General features: G+C 34.4%; 4 protein-coding genes across 4 annotated transcripts; 3 read left to right on the top strand and 1 right to left on the bottom strand.

Moving 5' to 3' along the window:
* The first annotated feature begins 550 nt into the window (after positions 1–550).
* Positions 551–4,468, top strand: LOC18035624 (LRR receptor-like serine/threonine-protein kinase EFR). Its single transcript, XM_024179094.1, has 4 exons — positions 551–2,348; positions 2,704–3,669; positions 3,833–3,976; positions 4,119–4,468. The coding sequence occupies exons 1-4, from the start codon at positions 551–553 to the stop codon at positions 4,466–4,468; spliced, it is 3,258 nt and encodes a 1,085-aa protein (XP_024034862.1).
* Positions 4,469–9,592: 5,124 nt separating this feature from the next.
* Positions 9,593–13,388, bottom strand: LOC18035586 (B3 domain-containing transcription factor VRN1). The gene is made up of 5 exons (XM_006423055.2): positions 13,207–13,388; positions 13,041–13,120; positions 11,726–11,805; positions 10,190–10,819; positions 9,593–10,067 (listed from the first exon to the last, which is right to left on the bottom strand). The coding sequence occupies exons 1-5, from the start codon at positions 13,386–13,388 to the stop codon at positions 9,831–9,833; spliced, it is 1,209 nt and encodes a 402-aa protein (XP_006423118.2). The 3' UTR covers positions 9,593–9,830.
* Positions 13,389–13,605: 217 nt separating this feature from the next.
* Positions 13,606–15,024, top strand: LOC112096157 (probable LRR receptor-like serine/threonine-protein kinase At3g47570). Its single transcript, XM_024179093.1, has 2 exons — positions 13,606–13,618; positions 13,762–15,024. Exon 2 carries the CDS (start codon positions 13,957–13,959, stop codon positions 15,022–15,024), a length of 1,068 nt encoding a protein of 355 aa, XP_024034861.1. The 5' UTR covers positions 13,606–13,618; positions 13,762–13,956.
* A 105-nt stretch (positions 15,025–15,129) lies between these two features.
* On the top strand, positions 15,130–19,364 carry LOC18034696 (extra-large guanine nucleotide-binding protein 1). Its single transcript, XM_024178993.1, is given in 7 exon segments — positions 15,130–16,616; positions 16,720–16,857; positions 16,941–17,045; positions 17,134–17,280; positions 18,079–18,233; positions 18,778–18,971; positions 18,974–19,364. Coding segments are annotated over 7 exon segments (2,556 nt in total). The 5' UTR covers positions 15,130–15,158; the 3' UTR covers positions 19,333–19,364.
* The last annotated feature ends 223 nt before the right edge of the window (positions 19,365–19,587 follow it).

Below are 19,587 nucleotides of genomic sequence, written 5' to 3'. Positions count from 1 at the left end.
TGTGACAAAATAAGTAGGAATGTAACCATTTTGTGATATGTTAATTTTTTTTTATATTTTTTATACTATTTTTAAATTTTAAATTATTACAATCTTTTTCCTCATTTAATTACAATTTTATCCTTTTTTCCAATTTTTTTCATAATTTTTTCACATTAAAAACAAATAAAAATATAATTTTCATTATATTATCCGGTTAAAAACCGGTTGTACCAGTTGCATGCATGCACTGTATGAGATACAGCGCTGCATGGTAGGCTGACTCAAAAGCAAAAAGGCTATGGAATTGTAGTGGAGATTGCCTTTCGGTTATGGTGCAAACCCTATTAATCATTTTCTAATGTTTCCTTTTCCTTTATGATAAGATTTCTCATATAAAACCAATCTTTCTTTACACGTAATGATTTTTGCTGTAACCTGACCTTACCTCTGTTTCCCAACTCAAAATTATCATTCTTAATTATTGTCTTGTTTGCATTGAACCTCAAATTTTGACAAAACAATTCCACCAGATATCAGCTATTAAGTAAAAAAATTTGCCGTATCCAACATGGACATCAAAGTGTATTGGTCATTTTTGGCTGTTACTGACATCCTTGTGTTCTGTTTTCTTGGTGCAAGGGCTTCTACAGTTGTTGCAGGGAATGAGACAGATGAAGTAGCCCTGCTTGAATTCAAGTCCATGATCATTGATGACCCTCTTGGAGTTCTAGCCTCATGGAATGGCTCCATCCATTATTGCAAGTGGCATGGTTTTACTTGTGCTGCAAGACACCAGAGCGTCACAGTTTTGGACTTGCAGTCCCTTCAACTCGGAGGCTCTATATCACCTCACATGGGAAATTTGAGCTTTCTTCAAAAATTACATCTCCAAAATAATAAAATAGTTGGAAACATCCCTACTGAGATTGGGAAGTTAGTCAACTTGCAGAGGCTGGAATTGTGGAATAATCAATTATCAGGTACCATTCCCTCTGCCATAGGAGATCTACAAAATTTAAGAATTTTGAACTTACATAAAAACAAAATTTCAGCAAATATTCCAATATCTATTGGAAATTTGAAAATGTTAATCAAACTAGATTTGAGTGGCAATTTTCTTCAGGGCACCATCCCATCAAGCTTTGGCCAATGCGAGAACTTGGTAGCTGTTGATCTTTCTAATAACAATCTTAGCGGCACCTTATCTCCACAACTCATTGGTCTCTCAGCGTTATCATTATTAAATGTTTCTGGAAACCTTTTATCAGGTGGCATTTCCAATAATCTTGGTAGTTGTACTGGTTTGGAACAATTAGATATGCATGGAAACTTATTCGAAGGTCCTATTAGTTCATCTTTGAGTTCTTTGAGAGTTCTTAGAGTTTTGGATTTGTCTCAAAACAATCTTTCAGGTGATGTTCCTGAATTTTTGGCTGGATTTGAATTGTTGCAAAACCTAAATCTCTCTTACAATAACTTTGAGGGCATGTTACCAACAAAAGGAATATTTAAGAATACGAGTGCTACTTTGGTTTTGGGGAACAATAAGCTTTGCGGTGGCATACCTGAATTTCAGCTGCCAACATGTGCTCCTAAGAAGACTAAAAGGAAGAGATCGACCCTTCATTCGAAATTGGTGATTGCTATTGACATTGGGCTTCTATTACTTTCTTTGATACTACATTCTGTGTTATATTGTTTGGTATGGAAGAATGAAAGAGAGAATCCTACTCGAAGAGGGAATTCTATACCAAGAGAGAATCCTAATTCAACAAATTTCCTAAAACTGACATACCAAGAAATCTACAAAGCTACGAATGGTTTCTCCTCGACAAATCTGATTGCTGCAGGCAATTTCAGTTCTGTTTATATAGGAATTCTCATTGATGGTACAACAACTGCAGTGAAGGTGTTTAACCTTGCTTATTCTGGTGGTTCCGAGAGTTTCGTAGCTGAATGCGAGATCATGAGGAAAATAAGACATCGAAATATTGTCAAGGTTGTCACTGCATTTTCTGGAGCTGATTATCAAGGCAAGGACTTTAATGCCCTTGTTTATGAGTTCATTCCTAATGGAAGCCTAGAGGAGTGGTTGCATCCAATTAATGGGGAAGATGAAAGACACAAGGCGCCAAGGAATTTAAATTCACTTAAGAGATTAAACATAGCCATCGATATAGCCAGTGCACTCAACTATTTGCACAATGATTGCATACCTTCGATAGCTCATTGTGACCTCAAACCCAGCAACGTTCTTCTTGATGATGAAATGACGGCACATTTGGGTGACTTTGGCATAGCAAGATTTCTTCCAGTGAAGACAAGCTTCATTGATGTCATGGGAACCATTGGTTATGTTGCTCCAGGTATTCCACTTTTTATACTTATTAATTACAGTCCGATAAGCAAATGAAATTTCTCAATATTTTCTCCCGTTTTAAGAAAGTGCAGAGTAGTGATCACCTCCTAACATCATTCTTGAGTCCTCCCATGTGCATTTGGAGGTTGATTTTATAGAATATTTTGACTAAATCTAGCTTGTTCTTGGCCCAAATATCGAAATGACACTTTCATTTAGTTGATTTACGAGGTTCCAATATATTTCTGATTGTAAATATATCTACCTTGTAATGTCATTTATTGAAAAAAAAAAAAAGTGCAGTTATATGAGTCATCGAGTCCTTTAACTTGTGGTAACCATATTTAACACGTTTAATGCAGAGTATGGAATGGGAAGTGAGGTTTCATCATACGGTGACGTGTATAGTTTCGGCATCCTTTTGCTAGAAATGTTCACAGGACTGAGACCCAATAATGGCATGTTCAAAGATGATTTGAACCTTCGTAATTTTGTTAAATCAGCTTTGGCTGCACGAGCAGAACAGATTTTGGATGTTGCTTTTTTTCAAGAAATTGAAGAAGAGGAAACATTGTACAAGAAGGCATCTTCAACTTGTACTCAGAGTAGCATAATTTTGGAATGCTTGATCTCAATATGCAGAATTGGCGTTGCTTGCTCTGCTGAACTGCCAGATGAACGGATGGACATCAATGATGTTGAGTCAAGCCTACGCTCGATAAAAATGAAACTTCTTAAGACTCCTGTTTATGAAGAGAAACAAGCTATAAATAACCTATCATTCAAGGATCTCTACGATGCTACTAATGGTTTCTCCTCAGCAAATCTGATTGGTGCAGGCAACTTTGGCTCTGTTTATAATGGAACTCTCTTTGATGGTACAACAATTGCGGTGAAGGTGTTTAACCTTATTCGTCCTGGTGGTGCCAGGAGTTTCAAATCTGAGTGCAAGGCCGCGATAAACATCAGACATCGGAATATTGTCAGGGTTTTCACTGCAGTTTCTGGAGTTGATTATCAAGGCGCAAGATTTAAGGCTGTTGTTTACAAGTTCATGCCTAATGGAAGCCTAGAGGAGTGGTTGCATGGTAAAGATGATACACACTGGAGGTTGTTGAATTTTGATTTTCTTATTAAAAAGAAACTGGACATAGCCATTGATGTAGCACGTGCACTTAAGTATTTGCACTGTGATTGTCAACCTCGAATAGCTCACTGTAACCTCAAACCCAGCAATGTTCTTCTTGATGATGAAATGATTGGACATGTTGGTGACTTTAGCATGGCAAGATTTCTTCCGGACACTGATGAACAAAGCCGCTTCATCGGTATCAAATGATCTACTGACTATATTCCTCCACGTACTCTGTTTTTTATTTATTAATTACAGTTTCATAAGAAAAATAATTTCTCAGATCTGTGAAAGTACATTCAAATGCGTCATCCGGTACTTTAAAGTGTTGCTAACAGTATTTGACATTTTTAATGCAGACTATGATATGGAATTTGAGGATTCAACATATGGTGATGTGTATATGGGATTTGAGGCTTCAACATATGGTGATGTGTATAGTTTTGGAGTTCTTTTATTAGAAATGTTCGCAGGAATCAGACCCACTGATGCCATGTTCACAGGCAAGTTTTTTTTTTTAAAAAAATTATTATTATTGTAGGCTAACAGCAATCCAATTTTCTCTCATTCATGCGAGGCGTATTCAAACTCAGACATTTTTTTTTCCACTCAAGTTATTTTACATTGGCACCCATATATTCACAGGGAAGTTGAACGTTCGTAACTTCGTTAAAATGGCTTTGTCTCAACGAGTAGAAGAGATTGTGAATGATTTCAATCTTCAGGAAATTGAAGAGGACAGAACAATGTGCATGCAGGCATCATCTTCGTCAAGCACTAGTACTCACGGCAGCATAATTTTGGAATGCTTCAATTCTATATGCGAAATTGGAGTTGCTTGTTCGGCTGAACGTCCTAGAGAGAGGATGAAACTCAATGATGTTGAGTCAAGACTGCGTTTGATTAGAAAGAAAATTCTTGAGACTCCTGTTTGTCCTGAAGACAAAAAAAAGATAACCATGCCCCTCGGAAGGCCTTTGTCTGGACGGGCGTAGCATGTGTTGGTCTGCCCCTTTTTTTGCCCTTTAATTTGTTTAAATATTTGTTCAAATCTCATATTTCTTTTTGATTTTATAAAGTAGTGCGTGCCTGGTGATCATGCACAAAAGACTTTTCTCCGAAATGCACAAAAAGACTTTTAATTAGCCTATACGATGCTTCCTCCAGGATCGGGGGAAGTAGACTTTTTCTTTTTTTAATACACGGTGGGACTGAGATTTATGCGACACCCTCATGATAATTGTTATTAAGAGGATATTATTACTATTTAAATCTCATAATTCTTCGCATTTTTTTCAACCTTCCAAGAAAAGGGTGAGGCCCGATCCCGAAGGAGAAGACATGATGCTCAAAAATACTTTTATAGCCCTGGATAGTAGGGATGACAATGGGGCAGATATGGGTTGGATCTACTCTGCTCCAGATCTAAATCCATAATAAAAATCAAGATCCGTATCTGCTCCAGATCCGTTATGAATTCATATTTTTCGCTCCATATCCAGATCCAAAAAAGAAATAAATATCTATATCTGCTCCAAATCCAAAAAAAAATTAAAATCCAAATCTGCTCTAGATCCGTCATGAATTCTAAAATTTCGTAATAAAAAAGTAATAATTTTTTAGATTGAAAATTGAAGGCTAAAATGTATTGATAACAAATAAATTATATAATTTTTCTCAAAAATATAATAAATATTGTAGCTTATACTTCTACACCAAAACAACAAATAAGAAAGATAATAAAATATCATTCAGAAGTAATTGCAGGAGTAAGATCAATCTAATATTCTATTGTCTCCTTCATCATTCTAGTATCCACGATACCCCTACCCTCATTCCTACAACATTAGATAATGACATATAAATTAAATATGATTTATATTCAGTCCTTTATTATTTTTATTATGACCATATTTGACTAAATATATGAATAACTATATTCCTTAAAAATTATTTGGCCAATATGATAAAATAAATTACCAGGTTATATTACTTGGATTGCAATTTGAATATTGCATGTACATGCTTTGAGGCTGGCTGACCTTTAAATTTACAAAACTAACCTTTAAGTTTTAAGAGTTTAAATTCATGGTAAATACTACTAATATGCTATGAATAAAATTTATTATCATTATCATTCCACAATTATTAAGAAACTTTTAAAATAAAATAAAATTAAAATATGAGTGGATATGGATATGGATTTAGATATTAAGATAGATCCATATCTGCTCCAGATCCGTCTTAGATCCGCACATCGATATCCAAATCCGATCCAAATCCATTTTAAACCGATCCAAATCCGATCCGATTGGATTTGGATCACATGGATCTTGGATCAAATCCAATCCATTGCCATCCCTACTGGATAGTCGATGCTTCCACGTGAATCGGGGGATGCACTAAGACATTAAAGACAACGGGGTATGCCAGCTAACACATTAATGCATAATTTTATATTCCTTTTCATCTTTTCAATAAAGAGTAGTACTAGAGAAAGAGAAGCACGAGAAAGACGAGATAATTTTACTCTCTCTTTCTCTACCCATTTCTTCATTGTTTCTTTTATCTTTCTCTCGTGTTTCTCGACACGAAGCATTTTTCTTCAATAAATTATTGGAGGCAAGTTGTTGATTGGCATTTGCCACTAGAGGTCGACGCCTCACCTGGCTTGGATTAAAAAAAAAAAAAGGCGTCTCCCCTTATTTTTTTATGTTTATTTTTTTCTCTTTCTCTAAACAATTAAATGACACTATAGTATTAGAGTATTATTAAAAAGTTCTTTAAATAAGATTTTATTATTCATTTAAAGAGTCATATCAACAATTAAATTTTCAAAATACTAATAAAATAATATCACATTAGTTTTTTATATCATGATTATAAGATAGAAGTACTATAATTACTGCATTAGTGATTCTAAGCATCCAAACATTTAAATTTAAATTTGAATCTTAATTGATGTGACATTCATTCATTGGATGGTGTTTAAATAATTTTACAAATTATAAAATAAATCATCCAATAGATGAGTGACATATGATATTAGGACTCAAATATTGAGATGCTTAACATTATTGATATTATTGAAAAAATTGAGGGTAGTTTAATTTTGTGAGAGAAGAACTTAATTAAAATATTATAAAATTTTTTTTATTTGAATAGTCTTTTGGTAAAAAAAAAAACTCATTTCTTTACTTTTTATTTATCATATGAATAAATGAATAAGTATTTAAAGAAAAAAAAATTATATGAGTATTTTGTTAATGTTGTTAAAGACAGTAAAAAAAAAAAAATAAAGATATAATCTCAAATAAGGGAAATAACCTCTAACCTTAGGTGGCATTTGTTTTTTTGTCTAAAATCTTAATAGATCTGAATTAGTTAAAATTCTGAATAGAGCCGAATGTCTGAATCTAAATTTTATATATATATATATATATATTTTGAATCACTAAAAATAAATATTAAGTTGTTTGTTTTTAACTTAAAAGATATAAAAACTATTAGTTTATATAGTGGGGTGCTAATAGCAACCTGTAACTTTCTTTTCAAACCGTTTTTTTACCAAAACCTATTTTAATTCCCAAAATATCCTTTTCTATTTTTTTAATTTTTTTATTCAAAAAGAAAAATAATTCAGTTTCTTCCAAATAACTCTAATTACAAATATTGTTTTCATAAATTTTTGAATTATTAAATCATACATATTTTACGCAAAAAAATCAAATACATGTACAAATTAACTAGAATTAAAGTAGACTCAAATAACTATTATTTATTTTTTAAAATTAAAAATAAGTTTACAAAACTTATTATTAGAAAATAGAAAGTTTAGAAAGTTTTGTAAATTAAAGTGGACTCAAATAGCTATTATTTATTTATTTTTAATTAAAAATAAATTTTGTAAATTTCTCAAGAAAAAGTTGTTTATGAGGAAATAAAAATTGTAAAAGACTTTGATGTAGTTGTATGGTATAAAGAGTTGAAAAGAGAAATATAATAGTATAACTAGATTTATTTTGTACTTTAATGTAATTGCAATAGGAGAGGGGTTTTATAAGGATTATCAAGGGGTGCCAATAGTTCAACTCTATTTTATATTTGTGCCATTATAAATTATAAATATGAAAAAATAATAAATATCTCAAAAAACATAAATAAGATAATATGTTATCATAACATACATCATGTTCAATTGAATATATTCTTTTAATATTCTTAATTGGTATATGTTTATTAATTTTGTTGTAGTTTATGATGTGTTTATATGAAAAATATTCATAAAAAATGTAAAGTTGAAGAAAATAAAAAATAATAATAATAATAGTCCATCATTGTATTATCATAAGTTATAAAAATATGTGATAATGCTAATTATTAAATTTTATTTGGGTAAGAATGTAAATTAATGAATTAAATAGGGATACTTTGGAGAATATATTTTAATGATATTATTTAGACTTTTTAGATTAAGTAAAAATATAAAAAATTGATTTAATAACTTAATGATCTAATGATTAAATTTTTTTATCAAGTTTAAAAAAATAAATTTAATAACTTAACTAATTATAATTAAGTCAATTAAGTCACTAAATAAATAAAAAAACAAACAACCCCTTAATCTTTTTTTTTTTTTAATCTGAAAGTAAACCTTTCATTACTCACAACACATCAAATACATTGCACTTCAGCTGGTATTGAACTAACAAAACAGCACATGAATTTCCTTCTAAGCCAAATTTGGCTAAGAAATGGGCATGAGCATTAAAATTTCTGGAAACATACTGAAATATAATTCATTCCAACCATTATATACTGAAATATAATTCATTCCAGCCATCATCAAACCAAATCTTTCCATCCTTTCTTGTAATACCTACTCGCATAACATAGCCCCAGGATTTGTGAGTGTAGCGACATATGAGAGTTCATCCCCCAATCTTGCCACAAAATTTTGAGGAATCTTCTGCATTTTAGCAAACAAAGTTAGATGACTGTGTATCTGTAAACAAGAAAATGTGCTTCCATAACACTAGCAGTTACAAAGTTACTGTCACTGTAGATAAGGACTACAAAAAAAAAAGATATGTCCCATTCAGTACAAGAGAAAAGAAGGATTTGAAGTAATCTTCTGAGACACAAGACCATGACAAAAATATCAGTCAGTTAGAAAGCTGACTAAAAGTTGGTAATTTACGCTATTAAAATGAAAACAATGCTTTTCTATAAGGAATGAGCTTCAATGTGATTCAATTAAAAGTGATCACTCTGAAGCGAAGGCTTGCTGAACAGTTTAGCTAGATTTCACCATATATAACTCTTCAAAATGCAATTTATAACTTATAACAACAATATTTGCTATAAACAAACAAGAAAATGTCAACTAATAAACAAGAAAATCTAATAAACTAATAAGTACTAAAGGGACAGAAACCATTTTCAACGGGTTAAAATGGAGCCTTTAACAATGTATACGATAATAAATATATAATAAATATGATTAAATAATTGAATAATTAAATAAACAAATATAGCTTTCTAAATAGTTAATTTTAGTTAATTTTTATAATTTCAGTTAATTTTTATGTATTGATTTAAACAAATGAGTTTTTTTTTCACTATGTTATATTTTGAGACTTTGAATGTATTATTCTATCTTTATTTAAACACTTAATTTAATTAAATCTTTTTTAATTTTGAATTTAATCAGTAATAAAATTATTTTCATATAAGATTTTTTTTATTTAATTAGTCTGTAGAATGAACAGAATTAAAAATTTTTAATCCGCAAATCAATCCGCAAAATGGTGGATTGGATATGAATTAGGTTGAATCCGCATTCGATCAGTAGACATATGGATTGAATTCACTAATCCATGAATTGGATTGGATTGAATTGAAACTTTACAATTCGTAAAATCATGGATCGGATATGAATTAATGTTTAATCTGCAAAATCCAATCCGCGAACACCCTTATTCACCACCAAATGCTGCAAGTTTAAAGAAAATTGAAATAAATTGTCTTTTTGAGTAATGCTCACTTAACCTGTCATGAAGATTCTGCCATATATGTTGTTGGATCATTTCAAGATTTGAAAAAAGAAAAAAAGGGCATAAAAACATTTGATTTTCTACAGAAAACAATGAACGTGCAAGATTGTTCCTGCAGCTTGTTCAAAAACTATTCCACAGAGAAGCCTATAAGTCAAGATAGCTAAACGTTAGCAAATGCTTGTCTATGCTGAGAATAAGAAAATACAATCCGGTTACAAAATGTGAAACAAAATCCAAGCTGTCATTCACTCTCACTCATGACATTAGATTCAAAGCATCACCAACTTACAGTCAACAGCTAAAATTCACTCTCTTTAAGCACAAAATCCTCCTTCCTGATAAGCTGGAAGATGCATATATCTCCTTCAGCCAATTTCTTGTCCTTTGAAAGTTCAGCCCATCCCTTTGATAAAAAGAAACCCCCCTTATGTCTCCATCGGATAAGCAGAGACCTCTCTGTTTCATTAAGTACTTGCACTTTGACAGATTTGGCATCTCTACTAAAAAACTCATTAGCAAATTTCGCTGGAACATACTGCACAATTTAAAAAAATAAAAAATAAAAAAATAAAAATGGTTGCAACTAATTGGTATATATCAAAAGTTCAAAAGCAAGGCAAGCAAGGCCTCCCAATCACATTTTAGTTAAAAGCTTACCGCATGATTTTTGTCACTTGGCTGCAAGATAACCAAGAATGTGGGATTTTTCAGCTTCAATGATGTGGCAATTCTTATTGCTCTCTTCCTTCCTTCAGCTGAAATTCGACGTCTTTTAGTAACACGTATTCCCATTTCTCCAAGTGAATCACACAAATCAAGTTCATCTGATTCGTTTTTCTCTGCCAACTCTTCCTTTTTACGCTTCTTGCTTCCTGGGTCACACTTGTACTTTACTTTTGAGTTCTCAAGTGAAGCTCCAAACTTGCAGTTCCATTTTGAGCTCTTTTGAGCAAACAACCGTTTACTTATCTCAACACAGTCCTCACTGTCCACCATCTCATCCTTGACATTTTCTGATTCTTCACTCATACACGGATACTTAATCTCGCAAGCAGTCGTATCAAATATATGAACTTGAAACCTTGAATTCTTCTCGTATTTAAAAACTAAGAAATATCCAGGGGTGATTGAATGAATTTCTACAAATTCATGCCAACCATCACGAAACCAGACATTTCTCCCATCTTTTTTCAAGCTCACTTGCGATTGACGGCCATTAGGAAGTGTTAATGTAGCAGCATCAGTAAGTTCATGTCCAAACTTTCTCGCAAAGAATGGTGGAATCCTCTACATTTTTATGCGAATAAAGTTAGTAAATAATCTATTAGAAGCAAGTCAAAATCAACCAACAAAATGCTTCTATGATCAGTGCTACTGAAGCAAGAAGACTACAACGTATAATGCACCATAAAGAAACCGAATTTGACGTCATCATGTGATATAAATGACTCAAGGCTCGTAATGATTTTTCTGATGAAATGATGCTGAGTAATGATGCATTTAAAAAGGGTTTGTAATGAAGCAAAGCCACACTAAACAATTGAAATTTAACTAGGCCCCAAGTGCGTGGTCGGGTTGACTGCAGTACAGCTGTAGCCTCTACTAAAAATCTGGATTCGATTCTTAGGGGTGGTAAGGGGGGTAAAAATTGTATTTGGGTTTGCCCACTCCCTTACCTTTAAAAAAAAGAAAAAAATTGAAATTTAACTATATATCTCTCTCCATTTTTGTCTATTAGATATATAAGGATCGCTACTACAAACAAGACTACACACTTGACCGTCAAATATCAATTGCTTGTTGAATCCTATGAATTCCGTAGAAGTACGACACTCCAAATTCGTGGGTCCAAGAGTTTTATAAAACCTTCTTGGCAAAGCCACACTAAACAATTGAAATTTCACTATATATCTCTTAAGTTTTGTCTAAGTACTTCCATTTCACACGCTTCAAATTTTAGACCCACATAATGAACCCCACTTCGACCGCGTTGCAAATTAAAGTGAATCATTGTCACATAGATTGTAGAGTGATGACAACTTACTTTGGATTCCTCAAACAAGTGAAATAAACTTATAAAACTGATCAAGTTAGCAATTAAAGAATCTCTGCAGATGGATATATAATAGGTGTGAAATCGTTACAATCATTCTCTCTCAGTAACTTAACAGCAGATGAGGAAGAGGAAATTACCCGTGGAGATTCTGCATGGTCAGACCCAACCCGAGATGAACTGCAGGCGTTGACCTCTGCGTCGGTAACTGAGATTAGCACTTGAGCTCAGTAGTGTTTTAGGTGAGAGAGTAATAGTAACAAGGGAATTATCACTTGCCTCCCCTGACGTTTAAGAAATAATCGTTTTGATAGAATATTTTATTTAATAGTCATTTACCTCCTCCACTGGACCACCGTTAACTCCGAATCAGAATCATTCTTGGCTTGGGCGTTACCCTACTCATGATGTTTTTGAAGTGAAGCATGGAAGACTTTACTATGAATAACCTAAATTTTTAAATTTAGAGAGATTAAAAAAAAAGAGAGAGATAGCAATCAAATTGCAATCTGACTCTATAAATTGAAAGCTTTATGAACAAATATAGCACTAGACCATCTTAGTAATTTTTTTCCTTTCTAAGAATAATTCGACCTGACACATACTTATCATTTTTATTCATAAATACACGCCTAGGGCTGGACTTAACTGTTTTTTTTTTTATTATTACATGATACTATTATTCAGATTACAACTCATATTACATGAGACTATAACTGATATTTACAAATCAGATTATTACTGGAACCAACTCTCATCAATACTAATGGAGCGCTGCCCAAATTTTAACCCTCACAAATATTCGAGGGATGTCTACTCCTCACACTTAGATAAGAAAGAAGACTGTTTTTACTCAAATTTAATTGAGAAAGAAAATACCCCCACAATATATTTGTGGGGGTTCGAACTGCTGCCCTCCAACTTGGAGGGCAGCAGCCCTGACCACTCGACCTTTGGCCGAGTGGCTGGCTGGACTTAACTGTTGAGTCAGCTTATGGGTCCAGAGTAAATTAAGAAGTGAAAAGCAAAAAAGCTGGCTGGCTGGCCGAGTGGCTGGCTGGACTTAACTGTTGAGTCAGCTTATGGGTCCAGAGTAAATTAAGAAGTGAAAAGCAAAAAAGCTGTGAAGTTCTATTGTAAATTGCCTTTCAATTGTGGGCCAACCCACATTAATAATTCTACCGAGCACGTACTAATTATTTTCATTCATAGACACGCTCACACGCATATTAGAGCTGGACGTAAATGTAGCTTAAGTGGTCCAGAGTAAATTACGTAGTAAAAAGCAAAAAGGCTATGTAATTGTATTGGAAATTGCCTTTCAGTTATGGTGCAAACCCTAATAATCATTTTCTAATGTTTCCTTTTCCTTTATGATAAGATGTATGATAAGATATGTCATATAAAATCAATCTCTCTTTACACGCAATGGTTTTTGTTTTATCCTGACCTTACCTCTGTTTCCTAGCTCATAATTATCATTCTTAGTTATTTTCCTGTTTGCATTGACTTGATAGAGCTCAGACTTCAGTGCCCTGCCTGCCGTTCTTGAACCTCAAATTTTGAAAAAACAATTCCACCAGATATCAGCTACTAAGTTAAAAAATTTGCCGTATCCAACATGGGCATAAAAGTGTATTGGTCATTTTTGACTCTAACTGCTATCCTTGTGTTCTGTTTTCTTGACGTAAGGGCTTCTATAGTTGTTGCAGGGAATGCAACAGATGGAGTAGCCTTGCTTGAATTCAAGTCCAAGATCACTGATGACCCTTTTGGAGTTTTAGCCTCGTGGAATAGCTCCATCCATTATTGCAAGTGGCGTGGTATTACTTGTACCCCGAGGCACCAGAGAGTCACGATTTTGGACCTGCAGTCCCTTCAGCTTGGAGGCTCTATATCGCCTTACATTGGAAATTTGAGCTTTCTTCAAAAATTACATCTCCAAAATAATAAAATAGTTGGAAACATCCCTACTGAGATTGGGAAGTTTGTCAACTTGCAGAGGCTGGAAATGTGGAACAATCAACTGTCAGGTACCATTCCCCATGCCATAGGAGATCTCCAAAATTTAAAAATTTTGTACTTACACGGAAACAGATTTTCCGGAAATATTCCAATTTCTATTGGAAATTTGAAAATGTTAATTCAACTGGATTTAAGTGACAATTTTCTTCAGGGCACCGTCCCACCAAGCTTTGGCCAATGCAACAACTTGGTAGCAGTTGATCTTTCGAATAACAATCTCAGTGGCACCTTATCTCCACAACTCGTTGGTCTCTCATCATTATCAATATTTAATGTTTCTGTGAACCTTTTATCAGGTGCTGTTTCTAATAACTTTGTTAGTTGTACTAGTTTGGAACAATTAGACATGCACGGAAACTTATTCGAAGGTCCTATTGGTTTATCTTTGAGTCCTTTAAGAGGTCTCAAAGTTCTGGATTTGTCTCAAAACAATCTTTCAGGTGAAATTCCTGAATTCTTGGCTGGATTTAAATTTCTGCAAAACTTGAATCTCTCTCACAACAACTTTGAGAGCATGATACCAACAGAAGGAATTTTTAAGAATGCGAGTGCTACTTCAGTTTTCGGAAACAATAAGCTTTGCGGTGGCATACCCGAATTTCAGCTGCCAACATGTGTTTCTAAGAAAACTAAACAGAACAGATCAACCCTTCCTCTGAAATTGGTGATTGCTATTGACTGCGGGCTTCTAGTACTTACTTTGGCACTATCTTCTCTTTTTTGTCGGTTGATGTGCATGAAGAAAAGAGGGAATCCTACTCCAAGCATTTCAATAGATTTAGATTTCCCGTATGTGTCATACGAAGCGCTTTATAGTGCCACTAAGGGTTTCTCCTCAGAAAATTTGATTGGTGCAGGCAACTTTGCCTCTGTTTATAAAGGAATTCTCTTTGAGGGTGCACCAGCAGTTGCAATCAAGGTTTTTAACTTTCTTCATCATGATGCTTCCAAGAGTTTCACTGTTGAGTGTGAGGTCATGAGGAACATCATACATCGAAAGATTATCAAGGTTGTCACTGCTTGTTCCAGAGTTGATTATCAAGGCAATGACTTTAAGGCCCTTGTTTATGAGTTCATGCCTAATGGAAGCCTAGAGGAGTGGATTCATCCAATTACTGAAGAAGATAAAAGACACAAGGCGCCAGGGAATTTAAATTCGCTTGAGAGACTGAACATAGCCATTGATGTAGCCTCTGCACTTGAATATTTGCACCTTGGTTGTAAGCCACCAATAGCTCACTGTGACATAAAACCGAGTAATATTCTTCTTAATGATGAAATGACTGCATGTGTAGCTGACTTTGGCATAGCAAGATTTCTTGAAGCCACTAATGAGCAAACAAGCTCCATCGGTGTCAAAGGAACAACTGGCTACATTGCTCCAGGTATCTATATAATATTTTTGTATCTATAAATTACAGTTCGATCTTTGAAGTTCATTACTGATTGACAAAGGAAATATTTGACTTGTTTAATGCAGAGTATGGCATGGGACATGAGACTTCATCATATGGTGATGTTTATAGTTTCGGCATCCTTTTGCTAGAAATGTTCACAGGACTCAGACCCAGTGATGACATGTTCAAAGATAATTTGAACCTTCAGAACTGGGTACAATCCGCTTTGCCTGAACGAGTGGAAGAGATTGTGGATACTTTATTTTTTAAGGAAATTGAAGAAGAGGAAACAGTGTACAAGTACAAGAAGGCACCTTCAAGCAGTACTCAACGTAGCATAATCCTGGAATGCTTGAACTCAATATGTGAAATTGGAGTTGCTTGTTCTGCTGAACTACCTGGAGAACGGATGAAAATCAATGATGTTGAGCTTGGACTACGTTTGATAAAAAAGAAACTTCTTGAGACTCCCGTTTATGAAGAGAAACAAACTATAAACATGCCCCTATCACGAGGCAAGGAGGGATATTGTAACGACGAAGAAACTCCTTACAGTGCTGGAGGACTATCAGTTGTTACTTCTGATGATCCTGAGACAAGTGATGCAGTCCGTGAAGAATCTGATAGCTCTGAAGCAAAGGCTGAAAGGCATGGGAAGAAAAGTTCGTGCTGTCAATGCTTGCAAGAAAATCGATCTTCTGAGATGGACGTTTGCATATTTTGTGATGCAATGTATTGTTGTAACTGTGTGGTGAAAGCAATGGGGTCAATGCCTGAAGGAAGAACATGTGCTGCTTGTGTCGGTTCCAGGCTAGATGTGTGCATGCCTACGTCATCTAATGGAATAGGAAGTTCTGGTGAATCAAATAGCCCCAACTGTCACGATAATTTGCCTGTAAACAATGAATTGCCTGATGATAGCAACGATGGCACTAATGCAGGATTTCATGATTATATGAATCCTGCTAACTCAGAGTCAGGGGAATCAGGCGCAAGTTCACACAGTGTTTCATCTGAGGTGTTTTCCTGCAAAGAGAAGGGATTTAATGAGGAAGAAGCTCCTGGCCATGGCCATGTTAGAAAACCGTCGGTCATTACTTTCCGTGACCCTGACCCTAGTGATGCAGTTTATGAAGAATCTGATTATTCTGAGTTTGAAAGCATCCATGAGAAGCCAAAGGCAGTAAGGAAAGGGAAGAAAGGTTCATGCTATCGATGCTTGAAAGGAAATCGGTTCACCAAGAAAGAGTTCTGCTTTGTTTGTGGTGCAAGGTATTGTTCTAGCTGTGTGCTATGGGCAATGGATTCGATGCCAGAAGGAAGAATATGTGTTACTTGCATTGGTTTCAGGCTAGATGCTTCTAAGAGACTAAGCCTGTGGAAGTGTTCTGGGATTCTCAAAGGGTTGCTGACTGAGACAGAAGTTAAACAAATAATGAGATCAGAAATATCGTGCAAAGCAAATCAGTTACCGCGAGAACGTGTTTTTGTGAATGGAGAACCTCTGTCCGAGAGAGAGTTGGTTATACTACTGAGCTGCCCAAACCCTCCAAAAAAGCTGAATCGTGGAACCTATTGGTACGATAAAGTGTTGGGTTTTTGGGGTGAGGTAAACACCAGAAACTGCTGTTACTGTTTAATTTTCTTTTATAGTTTTTTTTTTTAATTCCATTGCACCATGATCGAATTAATATTCTAGCTTGATTGAACAGATAGGACACGGGCCTTGCCAGATTATAAGCCCCCGGCTGAATGTTGGGGGTCAGATAATGATAAATGCTAGCAACGGAAATACAAATGTCGTGATCAATAATCGGAAGATTACTAGAAAAGAGCTCTGGATGCTTAAGGTTATTTTAGTGAACGATTTATGTTCATTTGAAATTCAGCATTTCTAAAATTAAGATCCATGCTATTCTGTTTAATGCTGCAGTTAGCAGGAGTGCAATGTGAAGGACAACCTCACTTTTGGGTCAGCGCCGATGGTTCCTACCGGAAAGAGGGAATGAAGAATGTAAAGGGGCGTATATGGGACAAGGTATGTCTGCATATTGATGTGCACTGGCTTTCTTAGTTTAACTATACCTTAATTTCTGATCAGTGATTACCATGTATGTGCTTTACAGAGTACAATGAAACTAGTTTGTGCTTTATTGTCTTTGCCAACTCCTCCTGATTCTGAGAATCCCTGCGGCAATGAAGTGAATGGTGTTAATGTTAAACTTCTTCTTCTTGGTGAACACAACTCTGGCACAAGTACCATATATAAACGGGTAAGAATTATTGGAAATTGTAAGAAACTTTGTCTAATACATGTGCTATTATTCATGTATAATTAATCTGACAGGTGAATATCGGATGGCTTATATTATATCCTATTATGAAGTCACCTTGTGGTGTTGTTTCTAGGACCTCAAGATTTCAAAAGGAAAGATGTTATAGAACATGTTAGTTGATTTTGAAAATTTGTATCAGATGTAGCGTACTTATTCACAAGGGCAACATATTAAATTATTTTGCCACTAGTCTAAGATTTCATTGTTTAACAACATTCATTAAAAGTACAATAAATAGTGTAATTGTACTTTAGTATGAAGAGGGTTTTTATTGCACATAAAAAGCTACATACAATGTGGTCTCATATCATCACATTGCCGCTGATGCTTAAAATACAGTAGCTGGAGTTTATTGTTTATTTCATTTGCCTGATGATCATCCAGTGATCTTGAATTGCATCCTTTATTCCATAGATAGGTCATAATTGTCGATATATGTATGATCTGTACTGTAATTTAAAAATCCAGGTATATATTTAATATTCGTAAATTTTGGCTACTTATTGAGCATGTGCTTTCTTATCCTATGTCACTTCAGAAGGCATATTTCATAAAAGTATTGTTTGAAACTAAAATGAAAGGCATTCTGGATTTATACCATCCGTTCTCTTCTTGTATTATTTCTTGAAAGCTTGAACGAGGAAAGATGATTGTTGTGACTTGTAATACACTGTTTGTTACTTTTTAATGCACTGTTTGTTAATTTTTTAATGTGAACATTAGTTTCCCTCTCAGGCTGTTGAGATTTCAAAGGCAGCTGGCTATGAGACCTCAGATATGGATATCATGTACATTGGGGGACTTACGTCAACCGATGGGCTTTTATTTCCAGAGCAAACACAAGAGAACTCCATAAGTGACTCTTCCAATCAGCATGATCCCTTGCTCAGGTTACTTCCCAATCTGTGCTTTAAATTTACTTTGTATAAGCCAAAAATGTATTGCACTTTGCTTATTTTTTGCTATTGCTTTTTCTATAAATGCCATTGTGAGATTTAGCTATCGAATGAAAGGACTTCAAGGGTGGTGGTTCTAGCTTGCAGATTGAATTCTGAGTGGCTTAAACAAGTTTGAGTGGAGTTTTTGTCATCAGTGAATTGAGTCTGAAATTCTGTTGGAACTGGAAGTTATAAGCTAAGTTAGGTCCTACTTGGCTTGGCAAAACACCAAAAAAAAAAAAAAAAAAAAAAAAAATCAATTAATTGCCTTTCAACTTCAAGAACACGTTAGATTTACTGCAAGCATTGGAATTTCATACTTGATATCTGTTTATTTATTTATTTCTCTTTTTTGGCATGAAATGTTCTAGCAATCAAATATGAATAATCTTTTACAGCAGCGATGGATGTTTGGCATAAGTTGCGTGAAAGTGGGAAACAGTGTATGATTATGAATTGTTCATCTAACTTACCAATTTTTGCTTAGTACTTGCAGCTATCAACTCATTACAGTGAATCCAAGAATCCTTGGGGAGAACTGCAAGTGGCTAGAAATGTTTGAAGATGTTGATATGGTCCTCTTTTGTGTTTCGTTGACCGACTATGATGAATATTTTGAAGATAGCAAAGGGTTTTGCACCAACAAGATGTTGGCAAGCAGGCAGCTCTTCCAAAACATTGTCATTCATCCAACTTCAATCAAAAGAACTTCCTTCTGATACTCAGCAAGTATGATATGCTAGAGGAAAAGATCCAAGAAGTTCCTCTCTCTCGATGTGAATGGTTTGCAAACTTCAACCCGGTGATCAGTCATAATCACCACAGCACTAGGAGAAGAAATAACAACACGCCGCTGGTTCAATATGCCGCCCACTACATTGCGGTGAAGTTCAAGAGGTGGTTCCGTTTTCTAACTGGTCGTAATTTGTTTGTTTCACTGGTTACTGCCTCGGAGCCTGAGACTGTAGATGAAGCTCTTAAATATGCAAAGGAGATTCTGAAGCAGGAGGAAGAGGAACCTGTCTATACTGACAGTGACTCAACTGAATGATGGTGTTATTTTATGATATTGGTGGAGAGATAATCGACCATGGTTAAGAAGAAAATACAGCATATTTTTAACTAAAAAGGTATAAGGTTTAGGTTGTATTAATTTTTTTCATGGGTGATTAATTAATTAATTACTTCAGGTAGTAAGTATAAATGTCACATTCATCATTGAAGTATTATTATAAAAAAAAAATTAAAATAACTCTTTTTTTATCACTACAAATTTAAATAATTGTCTCTCCCCACTCATAGTCTT

The sequence above is a fragment of the Citrus clementina genome, unplaced genomic scaffold (assembly GCF_000493195.1).
Source record: "Citrus clementina cultivar Clemenules unplaced genomic scaffold, Citrus_clementina_v1.0 scaffold_8, whole genome shotgun sequence".
Taxonomy (NCBI): Eukaryota; Viridiplantae; Streptophyta; class Magnoliopsida; order Sapindales; family Rutaceae; genus Citrus; species Citrus x clementina.
Note: the sequence above shows the minus strand (reverse complement) of the source record. Positions and strands in the feature narration are given on the sequence as shown.